This window comes from Delphinus delphis, chromosome 16 (genome assembly GCF_949987515.2).
Source record: "Delphinus delphis chromosome 16, mDelDel1.2, whole genome shotgun sequence".
NCBI lineage: Eukaryota > Metazoa > Chordata > Mammalia > Artiodactyla > Delphinidae > Delphinus > Delphinus delphis.
In genome coordinates, this window is record NC_082698.1 from 31,933,480 (window position 1) to 31,950,093 (window position 16,614).

The 16,614-nt window shown below is 49.2% G+C and overlaps 1 protein-coding gene across 24 annotated transcripts in view; it reads left to right on the plus strand.

Moving 5' to 3' along the window:
- The window catches only part of SORBS1 (sorbin and SH3 domain containing 1), a 237,109-nt gene that overhangs the window by 124,745 nt on the left and 95,750 nt on the right, over positions 1-16,614 (plus strand). For 18 of the 24 annotated variants that reach the window (XM_060034413.1, XM_060034417.1, XM_060034408.1 and 15 more), the window contains 4 exons: positions 1,462-1,530; positions 4,329-4,424; positions 6,545-6,673; positions 16,000-16,112. In XM_060034413.1, the coding sequence (XP_059890396.1) occupies positions 1,462-1,530; positions 4,329-4,424; positions 6,545-6,673; positions 16,000-16,112 (407 nt within the window). The remainder of the gene's footprint in view (positions 1-1,461; positions 1,531-4,328; positions 4,425-6,544; positions 6,674-15,999; positions 16,113-16,614) is intronic. The other 6 variants (XM_060034422.1, XM_060034429.1, XM_060034431.1 and 3 more) reach the window with 1 other exon arrangement.

Below are 16,614 nucleotides of genomic sequence, written 5' to 3' on the forward strand. Positions count from 1 at the left end.
CTTGTTTGTTGGTTTGCTTTTAATTATCAGGAAGGTCAGTTTGTTCATTTGAATATAACCACTTATGCCAACATACAGGCCATCTCACTGACTAAAGAATGATATTCCTAATGTACATTTGGGGGAACTTGATTCCAAGTTCAATTTGTTTCCTAATTGAAATGATAACATGTATGGTTGAATTCCCAGACTAAACCCTGATATTTTTATTTCTCAAAATAGAAGTGAATTATTTGCAAAGCAGAAATAGAGACACAGAGGTAGAGAACAAGTGTGTGGATACCAAGGGGGAAGGGGGTGTGGGAGGAACTGAAACATTGGGATTGACACATATACACTATTGATACTATGTGTAAAATAGACAACTAATGAGAACATACTGTGTAGCACAGGGAACTCTGCTTAATGTACTGTGGTGACCTAAATGGGCAGAAAATCCAAAAAAGAGGGGATATATGTATATGTATGGCTGATTCATTTTGCTGTACAGTAGAAACTAACACAACATTGTAAAGCAACTATACTCCAATAAAAATTAAAAAAACAAAAATAGGGACTTCCCTGGTGGTCCATTGGGTAAGACTCTGCGCTCCCAATACAGGGGGCCCAGCTTTGATCCCTGGTCGGAGAACTAGATCCCTCATGCATGCCACAACTAAAAAAGATCCCACTTGCCGCGACGAAGACCCAGTGCAGCCAAAATAAAAAAATACATATAATGGTAAAAATGTAATTTAAACATTAAAAACAGACAAAAAAATAAAATAGAAGTGAAATGCAGTATATTTAAAGTGGAGGGTTTTAGAAAATCATGTTGCTTTGTCCTGTTTTGTTCTCTGTCCTGCTCCCTGGGGCTTTTTCAGCCAGATGGGGGTCTAGAGGGTGCTCTCCAGATACAGACTGAGGGCTGGGGTGGAGAAGGGGCAGAACGAAGGCCAGGAGAGCGGTCAGGGGGCCAGGTCATCGCCACAACCAGAACACAGGAGCCTCGGCTGGGGACCCTGGGCTGGGGGCAGGACCGGCATGGCTTCCATAGCAGCGGCGGTGGGGCGGGGTGAAGGGAAGTGTCACAGAGACTGAGGTTTCTGTCCTGGCGTCTGACAGCTCTCATCCGGGATGCACAGGGATGCGTTCGAGTGGCCTTGGAATGGTGGAGAAGCCTTTGTCAGGCAGGAGATGCCATTTTCAAGGAATTAAGGAGATTTGTTTTTAAATGTCAGAAGTGAAGCCAAGCCAGGAAGCCAGAGAATTTACAGCGCTCACAGCACACTTCCCATCCCAAACAGCTTTCGCGTTCTCCCTGCCACAGAGCGTTCTCGGAGCTCAGCTACGACGCCCCGGGGCCCTTCTTCAGGCCTGAGGAAGCCTGCAGGGCCAGCGCTTTGCACCGGGTGGGACTCAGGAAAGGGTAGCTAGACGTGATCACAAGCCTTGGGCTCTTTCTTTCTTTCTTTCTTTCAGAATGCGACGTGGGTGCTTCCAAAGCTGTGGTGAATGGTTTGGTACCGGGCAGCAATGGGCAAGACAGAGGTAAGGCTCTTGAAGGGAAACTTGGCATTTCTAGAAGGAGCAGGGCCCGGGCCACCTGCCTGGTGGGAACGGTCACTGGTCTAATTAGGCCGTGACCTGGAGACCTGTTCCTATGCTGTCCGAGAATCAGGAGTCTGAGGCTGCCGTTTCCCAATGTGAGGTGATGTATTAAAAACTGTCCCTAGCTCACAGGATGCCGTGAACCACAGACCCCAAATACACGGGCAGAGTCCTCGTGTGTATGGCATTTATCAGCCTGCAGTCTCTCTTACCCGGCATTTCACCTCCACCTGTGATAAATAGTGACACATTCACCATCCTGACCCTGAGGCAAGAGCCTAAATTGCTGAAATAAATTATTTTGGTGACATGAGTTTCATGCGCATCCTCTCAGATTTTCAATTTTTAAAATTTTAGGACAAAAGATGTAAGTGTGAAATGAATGATGGGTAAGATGACGTTTGAGGTCCCATCTCTCATCCTGAACAGCCAGGCCTCAGGCTTCCCATGTCACTTTGCAGTGTGAGGAAACAGGGGCTCGGGTCCTGGTCTGCTTCTCGTAAACAGAGACCTCTTGGGAGGTCCTTTGTCTTTATGGCTATGAGTTTCCTTATCTAGAAAATGAGAGAATTTGATGATCTGCAGTATTTTTTCCTGCTTCAGATTCAGGTTCCAGTGATTCTATCAGTGTTCATCCCACAAGTCTTATGGTATCAAAGAGGGAGGGCAAAAGTCCTGTCATGGGCATTTAAGTCAAAATGCACCCTCCCTCAAAGAAAACGCTTACAAAGTTTGACATATTTGGGGCTTCCCTGGTGGCGCAGTGGTTGAGAGTCCGCCTGCCGATGCAGGGGACCCGGGTTCGTGCCCCGGTCCGGGAAGATCCCACATGCCGCGGAGCGGCTGGGCCTGTGAGCTGTGGCCGCTGGGCCTGCGTGTCCGGAGCCTGTGCTCCGCAACGGGAGAGGCCACAGCAGTGAGAGGCCTGCATACCGCAAAAAGGAAAAAAACAAAGTTTGACATATTTGGACTTTGTAATTACCATCTGGGTCAGCCAGGTATTCATTCTGAGACGAGGCAAAGTGTAAAGTCAGAAAGAGCAGCCAGGAGGGGAGGCGTAGAGAGCGGGAGAGATGGGGAGCCTGGGGCCAGTTGGTTGGGAGGGTCCTGCTGTTGTCCTGTCTTCCGTGTCTCCCTGCCCGGCCGCTCTTCTCCACGCCTGGTGTGAGGCAATGTTCTCGGGGTCTTGGACAGCCTTGGCCAATTCGCTTAGGGAATGTTGAAGGGCGGTGCCTAATAAGCATCTGATGAGGAGCACACGGGGAGACGAGCGTGTCTGATGCTCACCCCAGCCCTGTGAATTCATCAGCAGAAGGGACCTCGGAGGTGGGCGGGCAGGGTGGCCCGTGGAGTTGCATTCCCCTCGCTCCTTGGTAAGACCCACCTTTGGTTGGAAAGAGGAAGCAGATGCAGCCTGGAGTCATCAGGGCGGCCTGGGGCGCTCAGTAAACCAGGTGCCAGGACAGCTGGGCTCCAGTCTTGGCCTCTTCGCTTGAGCACTGGATGACTCCGACCAGCTCTCTTCTTCCTCTGCAAATGGTAACAGAATCCTCCCACCCAATCTCCCAGGTGGCCGTAAGGAACAGTCAGCAGGATTGCTGTGAAAGCTTGTTTGTATCTTAACACGTGCAGGGTTGTTATTATCAACTCAGTTCTTGGCGGCTGTATGCTGCCATGGACCTTGTGAAATGACAGCCTGATGGACTGGAAGGTGAACTACCCACCTCCGAGCTGCCTGCCTCCCTCCTGTCCCCTTGACAGGCTCGTCAGCATGATGCTGATGCAGCCGTGACAGTCTTGCTTCCCAAACAGCCCTACCCCCCAAGGTGTGACGTGGATCTGGGACCGTAAGAACTCCGGGTGTTGCTCAAGAGTGACATTGCCACCCTAGGCTTGTTGTGAGAAGGAGGGTTTGGGACTATGCCCACCATTGAGATTCCAGAATCTGGGTAGGCAGGGGGCCCAGGGAAGCCTGTGCCTAGATAAGCATGAGCATCCGGGACTTGAGGACAGCAGCCTTCACCCATATCCCAGGCAGTATCCCAGCTTTCAAAGCTCAGCTGGTGGCAGCACCCTGGGCCTCGCGCTTGAGTGCGCCCAGAGTCTTGAACAGGCACTTGGACACTCGGCAACCTCTTGCCCAGGGAAGGATGGCTTTAAGTAGGCCATCTGCTGCCCAACAGATGGGGCCTCTGATTTGCTCAGGGCCGGAGAGCTGTGGTTGTCAGAACAGGCACAAGACCCCAGGAGTTACGATCCTGGAGAAGCGGCTGTGATGGCTGAAAGGACCAGGCAGCTCCCAAATTTGTTCCCTGTCCTTCCTCCACTCCTCTGGAGTTAGAGGAGCCATAACTCTCCTCCTCGGAGCCTCCCCCCAGCATAGACACCCTAGCCTTCTCCCAGGGGGCCCCTTGGACCCTGCTTGCTCTCCCCTTCCTCTATTTGCCAGGCCATCTGCGTCTCTGTAAATCTCTTTGTCTAACAAGTTCCTGGTGCGGCAGGCAGCACAGACACTGATCAGCTGCATCTGGGGGACGGTCATGGGAGGGTTCTGGTGACTTGGTACAGGACTCTAAAGAGCGAAAGCAGGTTATTTTAAGTTACCGCATCTACCGCTCTTCCTATTGTTCTTTTGGTGTGGGCGACTTCCTCCTATTGTCCCTGCCCGGGTCCTCCACCGCCTGAGTGTTTCCCAAATGTTTTTTCTGGATGCACCACTTACCCTTTTGTGTTTTCAGCAACTGCAGACCCTATACGTGCACGCTCTATTTCTGCTGTTAAAATAATCCCTGTGAAGACAGTGAAAAATTCTTCAGGCCTAGTACTCCCTCCAGGTATCTCTCCTCGGGTTGGTTTTGGTTTTGTTTTTTTTTAAATTGTTAGCAGATCATGCATGATCCTTTCTTCTTGCCTTCTAACAAAGACTTGGAGGCTTAATCCTTGCATGTTTAGGAGCCACTCCCTTTCACTTCTCTGGCTGGTTTCGTGTGTGTGTGTGTGTGTGTGTGTGTGTGTGTGTGTGTGTGTGTGTGTGTGTGTGTGTGTGTGTGTGTGTGTGTGTGTGTGTGTGTGTGTTTCTGTGAGCCACCGGCAAGTGTGGAGAGGAACTGACAGGTGCCTTGCCCCTCCCCCTTAAGGAGAAGGTCAGTCCAGAGGCTGAATGTTGATTCCAGCTGGTGTAGGTCTGAGCCACATAGACGACTTAGGTTCCCCTTAGATGTTCCAGCTCCCAAGACTTTATTTAAAACTCCACTGTCCCCAAGAACTAATGTGGCTACACAGGGAATCTCTGAATTGGTGTGAACTTGAAGCAGCTCCCTCAGATGCCAAACCTGGCTGCGTCTCTGTGATGCTGGACGGACCATTTCCCTGAGCACTCCCTCCTCTGCCCCGAACCTCACCAGCAGTCACTTCCTGCCTCTCCTCTCCAAGGAAGGGGGTGCAGTTCAGACGACAGCCCTGGCTCATAGCTTCCTTCTGTACAAAATGAGACGAGGGAGGCCCAGGTGGCTCTTCATCCCACTGGTGGTTCTTTCAGGAGTTGGGCCAATCTGGCTGTGCATCCAGGACACTGTGGACGGGCTGGGTTTGTCACTTTGCCCCTCACCCTTTGGCAAAGACCATGACTTTGCCCCTCACCCTTTTGAAAAGACCATGAATCAATTTTGCCAATAGTTCTGTGACATCAGTCACTTACCCTCTTGATAGGGTTGGATGAGTCAGATGCTCTCCAAGGCTGCTGCCCGCCCTGCTGTACATTGTGGTTTTGCACTTTGCTTTCAGTGCAAGAGGTGCTGACGGCAGATCTGTCCTCTTCTGTAACACTAATGATCGTTCTGTCTGAGCTGTCAGAAAGGGGGCTGCCAGAGTGGAAAGGAGAAGCAAAGAGGCTTGGCTCCTCTTGGCCCTGGCACAGGAATGGGCATGAGTTGGACATCTGAGCCCACATCCTGCCCGATGCCCGTCTTAAACGTTACCCATAATCCCAGCCATGACAATTTGAGGTCCAAGATCCAGGCTGTGCTGTGAGCAACTTGAAAAACTGTGGAATTCAGTTCAGCTCAGCTGTACAGAGAGAAACATTCAGCACGTGTACCTCCTAGGGCTGTGTGGTCTGTGTGGCTTTCTTGTTTCCCCGTTACTGATTTTCCTGGAGGATGAACATCCAGATCTTTTGAAGCCTATTTTGAAATCCTTCTCCATGCGGTTCTGAAAGATACCCTTGGTCTGTTATTAGGCCATTGTGAACTGTAGGAGAGGTCGGGGCCCAGGAAAGGCTCAGCTGGAAGTGCAGCGAACACTGTTCCTTGAAGGATTTAGCATTTCTAGTCGTTTTCTTTGGTGTGAATTTTCTTCATTAAGTTTCGAATGTGAGGCTCTGGCCCTTGACCTTTCTCCCCAGGCAGCATATCCTGTCTCACCACTACAGGGGGCTTGGCTTGCTGATACAAGGAGATTGTCTTTTGCTTTTCCGCTGGGGGGCTGCACGGAGCAGTGATTCTCTACAGAACCACCACCTAATTCCCTGTGCTGTCGACTTGCTCTTTTTTAAGAAGGATGATGTGGGAGCTTGAGAAATCTTTCATAAATTCTTTCTTGAACTGAGCCTTACTAATTGGTCAGAAGCTGCTCACCAACCTAAACTTCATTTAATAAAAGGAATCAACCCGCTTTGATTTGGAAATGTTTACAGCTGACGTTGTAACGCATCCGTTGACTCAGAACTCACTGTTGCCTCCATTTCCTCCTAACCTCATGATGGGTGGTAAACCTCTGAAAATGTGATTTGTCCCTCTTCACCATCCACAGGTTAATTTTCATTGACCGTCAGACCGTGCCTGTCTGTAACCAGGTTCATCTCATTCCCCAGCTGTGCCAAGTTGCTGGCTGACTGTCGCTTTCATCCTCCAGGAGCCTGGGACTCAGTCTTTCCTCTTGGGTCTTTCCTTTTCAGACACGGATCCTACAAAAATCTGCACTGGGAAGGGAGCGGTGACTCTCCGGGCCTCGTCCTCCTACAGGGAGATCCCAAGCGGTAGCCCTGTGAGCCCTCGGGAAACCCCGCAAGAGGAAAGGAAACCAGGTGCGCTACCTCGGAGACCAGGGGAAGGGTGGGGCTCTGCCTACCGATTCTCCCAGGGGCCCCTGGCACAGTCCTCTCCGTCTCGTCTCTGTGGTGGGTGGTGATCACTGCCCTAAACTGACAGGTCCCACTTGCTTCAGGCAAAGGCACGGCGGCGACCACTTTACTCTAGCTTTTGACGGAACGCGTGAGCAGTCTGAGGCTCTGCAGACTAGTTTAGGAGGATGGAGATGGCTTAGGGGCCTGGGGAGGGAGTGGTGGGATGGCCTCCAGGCTTGGCTTCTTTGAGCCGTCCCCACTTTTAGGGGCTCAGCTGTGACCATCCAGGCGGGGCTGGGGCTGGGGAAGAAGCCAAGGGAGACTGAAAAGTGCGGGCGGCCGAATGGCCTCAGCACCCGGAAAGCAGGGAGGCATCCCGAGGGAGCAGGATCAGGAGAGCGTGTCTAAGGCCAACGCAAAAGCCCCCGCCCCTCGGGAAACCCGGGCGCCTGGAGCACGGTGCTGAGGTGGACACCTGGGACTTCGGGATCGGCACATGGGGTTCATGTCCTACTTCCACCACCTGTTGGCTGTGCAGCCTGGGATGAGATGGCTGCTCTCCCTCACCCCTGGTGAGCCCACCTGTCGGATCAGGTTGATAACTACCTGCCTCGCCGCGTCATTGTGAGGATGTCAAGGGTTTTGCATTGAGGTTTTGCATTGTCGACAAGTTCCCAGGTCCTGCTGATGCTCCTGGGCCAAGGACCACACTTGAGAGCTACTGCCATAGGGGATGGGAGTTTTCTCCCATCTTGAAGGAAGGAAATGGAGAGAAAATGAATTGGGGTGATGACCACTTCCTTGGGACCAGAGACATGCAAGCTCTTCTGGTAGTCGGGAGTGGTGTGTTGTGATAAGATGGAATTGTACAGGATGGAGATGGTCAGTACCCAGCATCCTGGAGACTTGACTTTCTTTCTGTTCCCTGCCAGCCGTAACAGGTACCAAGGCAGATGCCCAAGGACGAGGCCAGGCTAGGGTTTGAGCACCAGCCCCGTTCTGGTAATGTCAGTCCCTGTGGAAAGCTTCTTTTTCCCTAGGCTCAGGGGAAGGCATGAGTGGCCTCCAGCACTATTAGGTTGAAAGTAGCTGCTTGGCTCTGTTTTCCTGAACCCATACCTGCCTCTTTCCCTACTGTACTTTGCCACTCTGGTCTCCAGGAGAGGTGGGGCCACTGGGAAGATACATCTCCCAAGCTGGAGGACCTCTGAGAAAGAGAGAAACCTAAGGGATAATTTAAAGAGAAGGACCATACCTACAGCCCCGTGGCCCGATAAAATGACCTCACAACCTCCTGGCTCTTCCTCTGGTGGTGAATGGGAATGGTGAATGGCAGGAGAGGGAGCCTTGAGCTCCCCCTGGTGGTCACAATGTGGCACTAACACAGAGCCCCGATGTTATTCTTTACCTTGCTGTCTGTAGCTTTGCACTCCAGTGCAGTGATTTGAGCACTTAAGGAAGCTCTCTCTAGTCCTCAGATAATTCTATATCTTACAGATTTATAACAGATAATTTGGATTAAAAAAAGATCTTGTTTTAAATTGAAAATACTCTGAAGGATTGGGGGATGGCTATCAGTCATTCACACCTTACAGTAGATTAATCTTTGTAGATTATTTTTCTCCAGATAAATAGAGGTCATTGAATCCAAATCAGCAGACATTCATTCTGCATCCTACAGGGGCCAGGCATCACTGGGGCCACGAGGAATTGTGGCGAGAAGGGAAGAAAAGGGAGAGAAATTTGGGGGCATCATGTGAGCACAAGAGTTCCAACCAGAGAGTCAGGTGTGGAGCCCCAGTCCACTGTCATGCTTTCTGACCACATGTATGTCACACCTCTGAAGCACGTATGAAGTATGAGGGTCTTGGGAAAGATGGTTTTCAAGCCTTTCTGGTTCCAGAATGCTCTGTGAACTTGGGAAGTTTGGGAATTAACCTGACACAAACAGAAGCCTATTCACTGGGGACACATTCAGGACTGTACCCTAGGCCAGTTTGGGTGGAAAGGAACAAGCTGGGGTTGAGTAGGGGTGGGGGGAAATTACACTGATTAGGTGAACAGCAGGCTGGAATGAGTTAACACTGGAGGTGTGGATAAAAGAGGATGCACCTCCAGAGGTGGGACACTCAGGACCAGGGATCTTGTTCTCTTACCCTCCTGGCCATTGGCCAGCATCCTGCTGGCCCTTGACTCTGGCTGGGTCCATGTGGCTCCCCAGCCCTCCTCATCCCTGCCTGCTCCCTCCATCTGAGCCTCTGGATGACAACTTGCTGGCCCCCACCAAGCCTCTGAGACTTGACCAGCCTCATGGAAACAGTTTCCGGCAGCATTTGATGGCAGCTGTGCTAGCCTGGACTGGGAGCCCAAGTGTGAGGCAGGGAGCCTTGCTTGGCTCTTGCCAAGGACTGGGCGTGCTTCCTTTTCCCAGCATCTTCACAGATAGTGGGTGTCAGATAGCGTCCAGGTCTCTCCCCTGCCACCAGGGCCAGCATCTGTGCCCCAGCTGCTCTGGCTGTCTCCTCTCTGCATTGCTCCCTGGCTTTACCACATTCCTCCATCCCTGTAGATCTCCAAGTTGCTGATCATCTGCCTGAACTGGAAGCTTCGGTCTCACGTTACTGCCCAGCACCTGTGGCCTGATGTCTTTCCCCATATGGCCCCTTGACACCTGCATTTCAGAGGTGGCCCCTATTTCCAGTCCTTGCTCCAGCTCCCTTACCCTGTGAGAGGTGGTCTCGCTCTCAAGTCACACAGTCCTCTCTCAAGGCTCAGCTGTACCACTTACTGTCTTGGTAATATGAGCAAATTAACCTTGGAGAGCTTCACTTTCCCCATCTGTAAACTGGAGATGACCTTAATAGAGTTGCTGGGATGCAGTGAACTCTTCCATCTCAAGATATAGCACAGAGCCAGGCATGTACAAGGTGCTCTTGAACGGAAACGATTCTAGTTTCTGCGGATCAGGAGGCCACTTAAAGACTTGCAGTAATTTCTCGTAGAGGCTGTGAGGGTCTAGGCCCAGCGTGGTGGTGGTGGGAATGACGAGCAGGGGCCAAGCGAGAAGTGTATCTGGAGAGTGGAATGGCAGGGCTTGGCACAGTGTTTAAGGAGTGCGGAGAGGTAGGGCTCCATGCGGAGCAGAAGGCGCCTTCCCTGCTTGACTGGGAGAATAGATGTGGCACCCATGGAGATGCTGGATTTATGAGGGGAGTTGGAAGGAGTGTTGGATTCCACTTCTTGACGTGCTGAGTTTCTTGGCAAGAGAAGGACTTCTAGGAGGAATTTTCTAATAGGCATTTGGAAATTTGGAATCCAGGGTGTGGATTTGGGAGCCATTGGCATCCAAGTGAACATGGGGAGAGTGGAGATGCTCTCTGGGGTGGAGTGACAGACGGAGCCCTCAGAGTTGCCCAGTTTAAACCCAGCCTCCAGGCTCCTGCCCTCAGTGGTAGCTTGACTCTGGATCCCTGACCACCCTCCTAATCTCTGAATGTAGACCTAGGTTTGGGGATCTGAACCATCTGGAATGGTTCAGTAATCTTAATGCTGATTAATTAATTAATCTTAATGCTGATTCCCGGCCTCCAAGAGAGGCCTCTTATTCCTGCTTCCTGGTATAATAGCTTGGCCAGGTTTGGGTAATGGCCCTGTTGGTTCAGGTGTGACTCCACCTGTGTCCCCAGGTCACGGTGATCTTAAGAGGAGACAGGGAGCCTGAACTGGTGGTGGGCGCTGTACGAAGCTTCCTTCTGGTATGGCGTGGAGACCATCAATCCCTGTGTTCTGACTCAAAAGCCAAAGTTCAGTTCGACATTTACAGCTTATTCTGTGCCAGTTGGCTCCCATCCTTCCTGTCTGATTCTTGACTGCAAAGTTAGCTATGGATGTAAAGATTCTTGGACCTGCAGTCAACTCATTTCCTCACATTTGCTCTCGAGAAATGACAGTAGCAAAAAGATAAGAAAATTGACATTAAAATAGTTAGACATTCCCTACCCCCATTAACTAAGAGTCTTTTTCGTGAGCTCATGTATGAGAAAAGGGGGCCAAATGAGAAGTAGTTGGAGGCAAAAGTCCCCACAAGAGAAGACTCTCACTGTGACACCAACTGCAAGGTCAGGGGATTCCCACAACCACTCTCAGGTTTGATAATTTGGTAGCAGGACTCAAAGAACCCATTGAAAGCTGTTATACCCACAGTTCTGGTTTATTACGGGGAGAAGATACAGATTAAAATCAGCTAAAAGAAGGAAGCATGGAGTTGGTGTGGTCCCTCTCCTGTGGAGTCAGGACATGTTAGTTCCCAGCACTGCATGTGAGAACATGCTCAGAGCAGTGCCAACCATGGAGGTCATACAGGCTGTGGTGTCCATGGTTTTCACTGGGGCTCTATTACATAGGTGTTATCCACTGCCCAAGTGGTTCGTCTCACTCTCCAGTCCGTTAGGAGGTTGAGCGCAAAGGCCCCCAACCTAAGTCATGTTATTGGTTTAGCACAAAAACAGTCCTATCAGGATGACATTCCAAGGGCTTAGAGATTAACTCCTGGAAGCCAGAGGGCAAAGGCCAGACCTCCTTTTGGGGAAGAGTAAATTCTTTACCACACAGCATGAATAAAAGTTAAACAAGGTATGGAACGCTCTTAGACCCACTTTTAACACCTTTCCTCTAACTCGTGGATTCTCTACCAGGAAACACAGATCTAACTCAATGAAAAGTGTCCTGAGATCCCAAGAAGTGATCAGCAAAACAAGCTTACAACAGACGAAAATGAAATTAGCACAGAGTGAGATAAAGGAAAATAAGTAAGCTGTGGCCACAGGCCAGAAAAGATTGTATATAAAGAATAGATGGGGCTTCCCTGGTGGTGCAGTGGTTGAGAGTCCGCCTGCCGATGCAGGGGACACGGGTTCGTGCCCCGGTCCGGGAAGATCCCACATGCCGTGGAGCGGCTGGGCCCGTGAGCCATGGCCGCTGAGCCTGCGCGTCCGGAGCCTGTGCTCCACAACGGGAGAGGCCACAACAGTGAGAGGCCCGCGTACCACAAAAAAAAAAAAAAAAAAAAAAAAAAAAAGAATAGATGGAGAAAAAGATAAGGCAAAATAAATTAAACTTCTCATGGAAAGGTTTGGTCTCCTCAGGGCCGCAAAACCTCCTGAGGGACCCAGCTTTCCAAGGCCCTCCTCCATCACGGGAGCTCTGAGCTAACATTTATTGAGAGAAGCATTTTGACAGTCTCCCTAACCAAGAGTTAATAATTGATGATCATGTACATAAAATTTCACCTGCCACCCTCAGACACAAATGGCCCTGGGCTGCTACCAACCTTCAAGGTTCAGAAGAGTAGGTAACAGATGAAGGAGGATGAAGCGTCAGAAATGCAGCTCTTTTAAATAAGAAAGGAATGTTCTGAGGAGTCCTGGGAACTGCCTTTTTGGGGACAGGGTAAGGGGAACAGTTTTAAAGACTTGGAATGAGAAGAGAAAGTGGGTTGATTCCCGAGGATATTATGTTCTTAAGGCTATTTATTCAAATGACAGAGTCAACTGCTCTAATTGCTGTGTCTGGGAAATGTTTTTCCCCTTATGCTTTGGATCCCGATCTTACTAAGCACGTACCTTATGCCACATACTTCCACTTAGTCCTTATGACGAGAGAGAAAATTTCTCATTTCACAGATGAGGCTATGTCCCTTGCTGCAGGATATGCAGTGAGCAAAACAGGATTCAAACTAGGCTGTCTGATTCCACAATGACAGTCCCTTTATGATACCTAAGGGTTTGGGAGGAACAGACTCACCTCAGCTTTCCACGACACATCTGTGTGCCAACATCACCTGAATAGAACCAACCCAGCCAAAGAGCAGACAAAATAACATGCTTCCACATCCGTGTACAAAGTTCACATCCTTTATTGATAGCCTCTCATCAGAACCTGTTGACATAGAGAACAAACGTATGGACACCAAGGTCGGGGAAGCGGGGCTGGGGGGGGGTGGGATGAACTGGGAGATTGGGATTGACATATATACACTAATATGTATAAAATAGATAACTAAATAGAACCTGCTGTATAAAAAAATTTTTTTTAAGAGAACCTATTGACATTTAGTGCGTGTGTGTAAATCAAATAAATTTGATAGAATGACTTGACAAAGCCGGACTAGAAATAACCTAGGAAGGAAGATGAGATAGTAAAAGTGATAGATACAGGGGAGGAAGGAGAAACATTTTCATAGTGTGGCACCTGGTACCTGAAGGCCTGTGGGTGCAAGGAAATCTCGGGGCCAGGATCTGCATGGATGCACTAGTGAGTGTTAAAATGGTCACTTTTCCTGCTATATAGCACAAGGAAGTCTTCTCAATACTCTGTAATGAGGTATATGGGAAAAGAACCTGAAAAAGTGGAAATCAGTATATGTATAACTGGTTCACTTGGCTCTACAGCAGAAACTAACACAACATTGTGAATCAGCTCTACTCCAATAAAAATTTTTTCAAAACGGTCACTTTTAGGACATGTCACGTACCTGACCTCAGCAACCCCGTGCGATGTATGTGGGGTAAGGGTTATATTTTATAGATGGAAACAGTGAAATTTAGGGCGATCAACAGCTTGTCCTTGATTGCACGAGCTGGTACATCACAGTAATGTGAGTAAAGATCAAGTCCTGTAAATTTCCCAGCCATGTGGTTGGGACAAGAAGACAGATATCTAGAAATTGTCCCTAAGGGAGTGGCAGAAATGTGACAGCCAACCTGCTAAAAGAATGTGCAACTGAAACAGGTTATAAAAAGCTCGTTTTAGAGGAGGACGGAATTTGCAAAAATGGATACGGTTTCCCAGAGTAAGGATGTTTTTGAGTGTACGTTAGTATGTCATTGACTCTCAAAGTGAGCTTTGCGTTATGGACCAGCAGCCTTACTATAACCTGGAGACATGTTAGAAATACAAATTCTCAAGCCTCACTTCTCCTCTGAGTCAAAAACTCTGGGGATGGGGCCCTGCGATCTGTGTTTTAACAAGCACTCCTGGTGGCTCCGATGCAGATAGACTGCTGTACATGGATGCAAATCACTTGAAACCTGTTCCCCTGCCTGGCCTTTTGCTCTGACACCCTTTGGCTTCCACCATCTCCCTGGAATGTAGGCTCTGCTTTGTGGCAGATGGCAGGGTTGGTGGCCGTGGGGGGTGGACAGAGTGCTGCACTTGATTCTGGAGACCTGGGCTGACTGCTTTATCACTTCCTGGCTGTGTGACTTTGGGCCAGTCAATTGGCCTCTCTGTTTTTTTCATCCATGAAGCAGAGTGATTACCTACCTCACAGACTTGTGTACACTGAATTAAATACTAAATATATGCAAAAGTGGCCAACAGCGTCTGGCACTTAGAAAGACGTTTGATCCAGAAAGCCCATCTCTGATCCCTGAGGAAGCCACATTGAAATGGAGCCTTGGGCTGTGAGAGCTGCAGTGCTTTATTCCCCTCTTTATATAGGGTGAGATAAGGAGGCAACCAGAGAGGAGGAGGAAATTAAGGGACTGGTTCCATGAGGGGTTGGCAAACTGTGGCACTTGGGCCTAATCTGGCCTATGCTTATTTTTGTACATCCCTTTAACAAGGGATGGTGTGTGTGTGTGTGTGTGTGTGTAATATTTTTTGGCTTGTCTTTAATTAGACTTAGCTCTTATGCTTTTAAAAGTGGAATCAATCAGAAGGTAAGGGTGTAGGGGAATAATTTTCCAATACATTTCTTGTAAACTCAAATTCTTCTTTGGAATAAAGCAGGCTTTGGTTTACTGTTCACAAGGTTACTTCTGAGTTGCAAAAGAAATTACCCTCTTCAATCTGGGCTGCCACAATTGGACAGAAAGCATGAGGACGCTTTTTTCTTGCATCTGGGTTTTTATATTTTAAGGGTTGAAAGAAAAAGAATGTGCTGTGTGAAAATTACATGAAATTCAAACTCCAGTTTCCACAAATAAAGGTTTATTGGAACACAGCCACCCTCGTTCACTTGATATTGTTTGCGGCTGCTTTTGTGCTACAACTGCAGAGTTGAATAGTTGTGACTGAGCCCATATGGCCGTCAAAGCCTAAAGTATTTGCTAACTGGCCCTTTACAGAAAAGGTTTGCTAACCCCTGGGCTACATGGAAGATAGAGAATAGAGACAAGAGATGATGCAGAAGATGGTGGTAAATAACAAACGTTGCTGAGCTCCGCCAGGCACTGTTCTAAGTATCTCTCATGCATTATATCTTTTAATTCTTAAAACAACACGTATGAAGCAGGCATATCGTTACCCCCATTTTTTATATGGGAAAACTGAGGCTTATAACTTGCCCAGGGCCACAGAGCCCATAGGTGGAGGAGCCAGGATTTGAATTGAGGTCCAGCTGCCTTCCCAGCCAAGCTTGTGACCACTGTGCCGTCCTGCCTCGTGGTGCTGGTCAGGTTAGGAGAGGTTTAGGGTCTCTGAGCTGCTCCAGGCAATAGATGGAGGGCAGGGTGGTAGCTGGCTGAAGGGGGACAAGGGTGCCTTGTAGTATGATGAAAACTCAGGGTGATTAGATTTTGAAATCTTTATGTAGCTCGTTTAATAGAAAGAAGAAAGGCAGGCAGGGAGGAAAAAAAGCCCTTATCACAGCAGATACCTTGGGGCTTAAATCATGTTCTCCCCTTTGCGCAGCACCAACAGCCATGGAAAAAGTGCTTATCGATGTCTCCCTCTCCGGGTCTGTTAATTAGCCCAGGCTGCTGATGAGGAGAGGTCATTCTGGGCCCACGTCAGGCTTATAAAAGGGGAATGCAAGTTAGTGAGTCAGGACTGGACAGGAGAGTTCTGTGGCCTTTTTGTCTGTAAAATAAGAATGTCAAGAACAATTGTTTCTTCATTACTGTGAATGTGAGCCTTGTGTTTTCAAAGGTCAGCGCCTGTGAGCACATCATGGTTTAGAGTGGGTTCCTATGGTAATTAGACCATCGTGACTGAGGGCATTTTGTGTCAGGCAACGGAGTGCTGGAGTTTCGTCTTTCTGTGCAGTACGTGCTTGTTTCCTGCAAACGTAACCATTTCTGTTTTCCCCCCTTCTTGTTTTCATCCTTTGTGCACCACATGTAGTTCTGGAGTCAGAGAATTCCTCAGCAGGTATGATTTCTCTTGCATCCTTTGTCCCTGCCTTCCACCAGGAACCCTTCAATTAGAGGGGAACCCTTCAATTAAGAGGAGAACCAGGGAGTGTTCCTGTGAGTGAGGGGTTTCTTCTTTTTTTCATCTCTCAGATGAGTGGAGGCTTCCTTCCAATGCTGATGCCAATGGAAACGCCCAGCCCTCTCCACTCGTTGCCAAGGGCTACCGAAGTGTGCATCCCAACCTTCCTTCGGACAAGCCTCAGGTAGGTGGGCGCCCAGGGCGGGGTGGGGACTGTTCTTGAGTCGTTTAGCTTTTTGCACTTGTGACTTCCTGCTCGCCCAGCTGGATGACGGACTGGCTTCTGAGTCCCACTTTTGGCCAATTCTGAAAAAGCCCCGGGAGGACCAGAGTTAGGGAGAAGTTGGGGTCAAGGGAAGCAGATGTATGGGATGAGGCTGGCCTGTACCAGGGTATCAGAAGCATAAGCCCAATATTCCGTAGGTTTGAAACGTGTGTGGAAATGTTCTGAAAGAGGGAATGCCAGGTGGGAAAAAGGTCTGAGCCTGTTTTATGAAAACTCTTTAGAGCATAATATTCAGAAGGCGACTGCACTCTTGTGTTTATTTCATTAATTTGCTCGTGTTGAGGCTGTAAGAGTTTCAGCAGCTCCGTCCTTACAGATTAAGATCAGGGAGCTGTGGCCAGCGCGGAATCCAGCAGCCTAGAAGCAGGCAGAAGCCAGAATGGCAACACAGCGGGCTTTA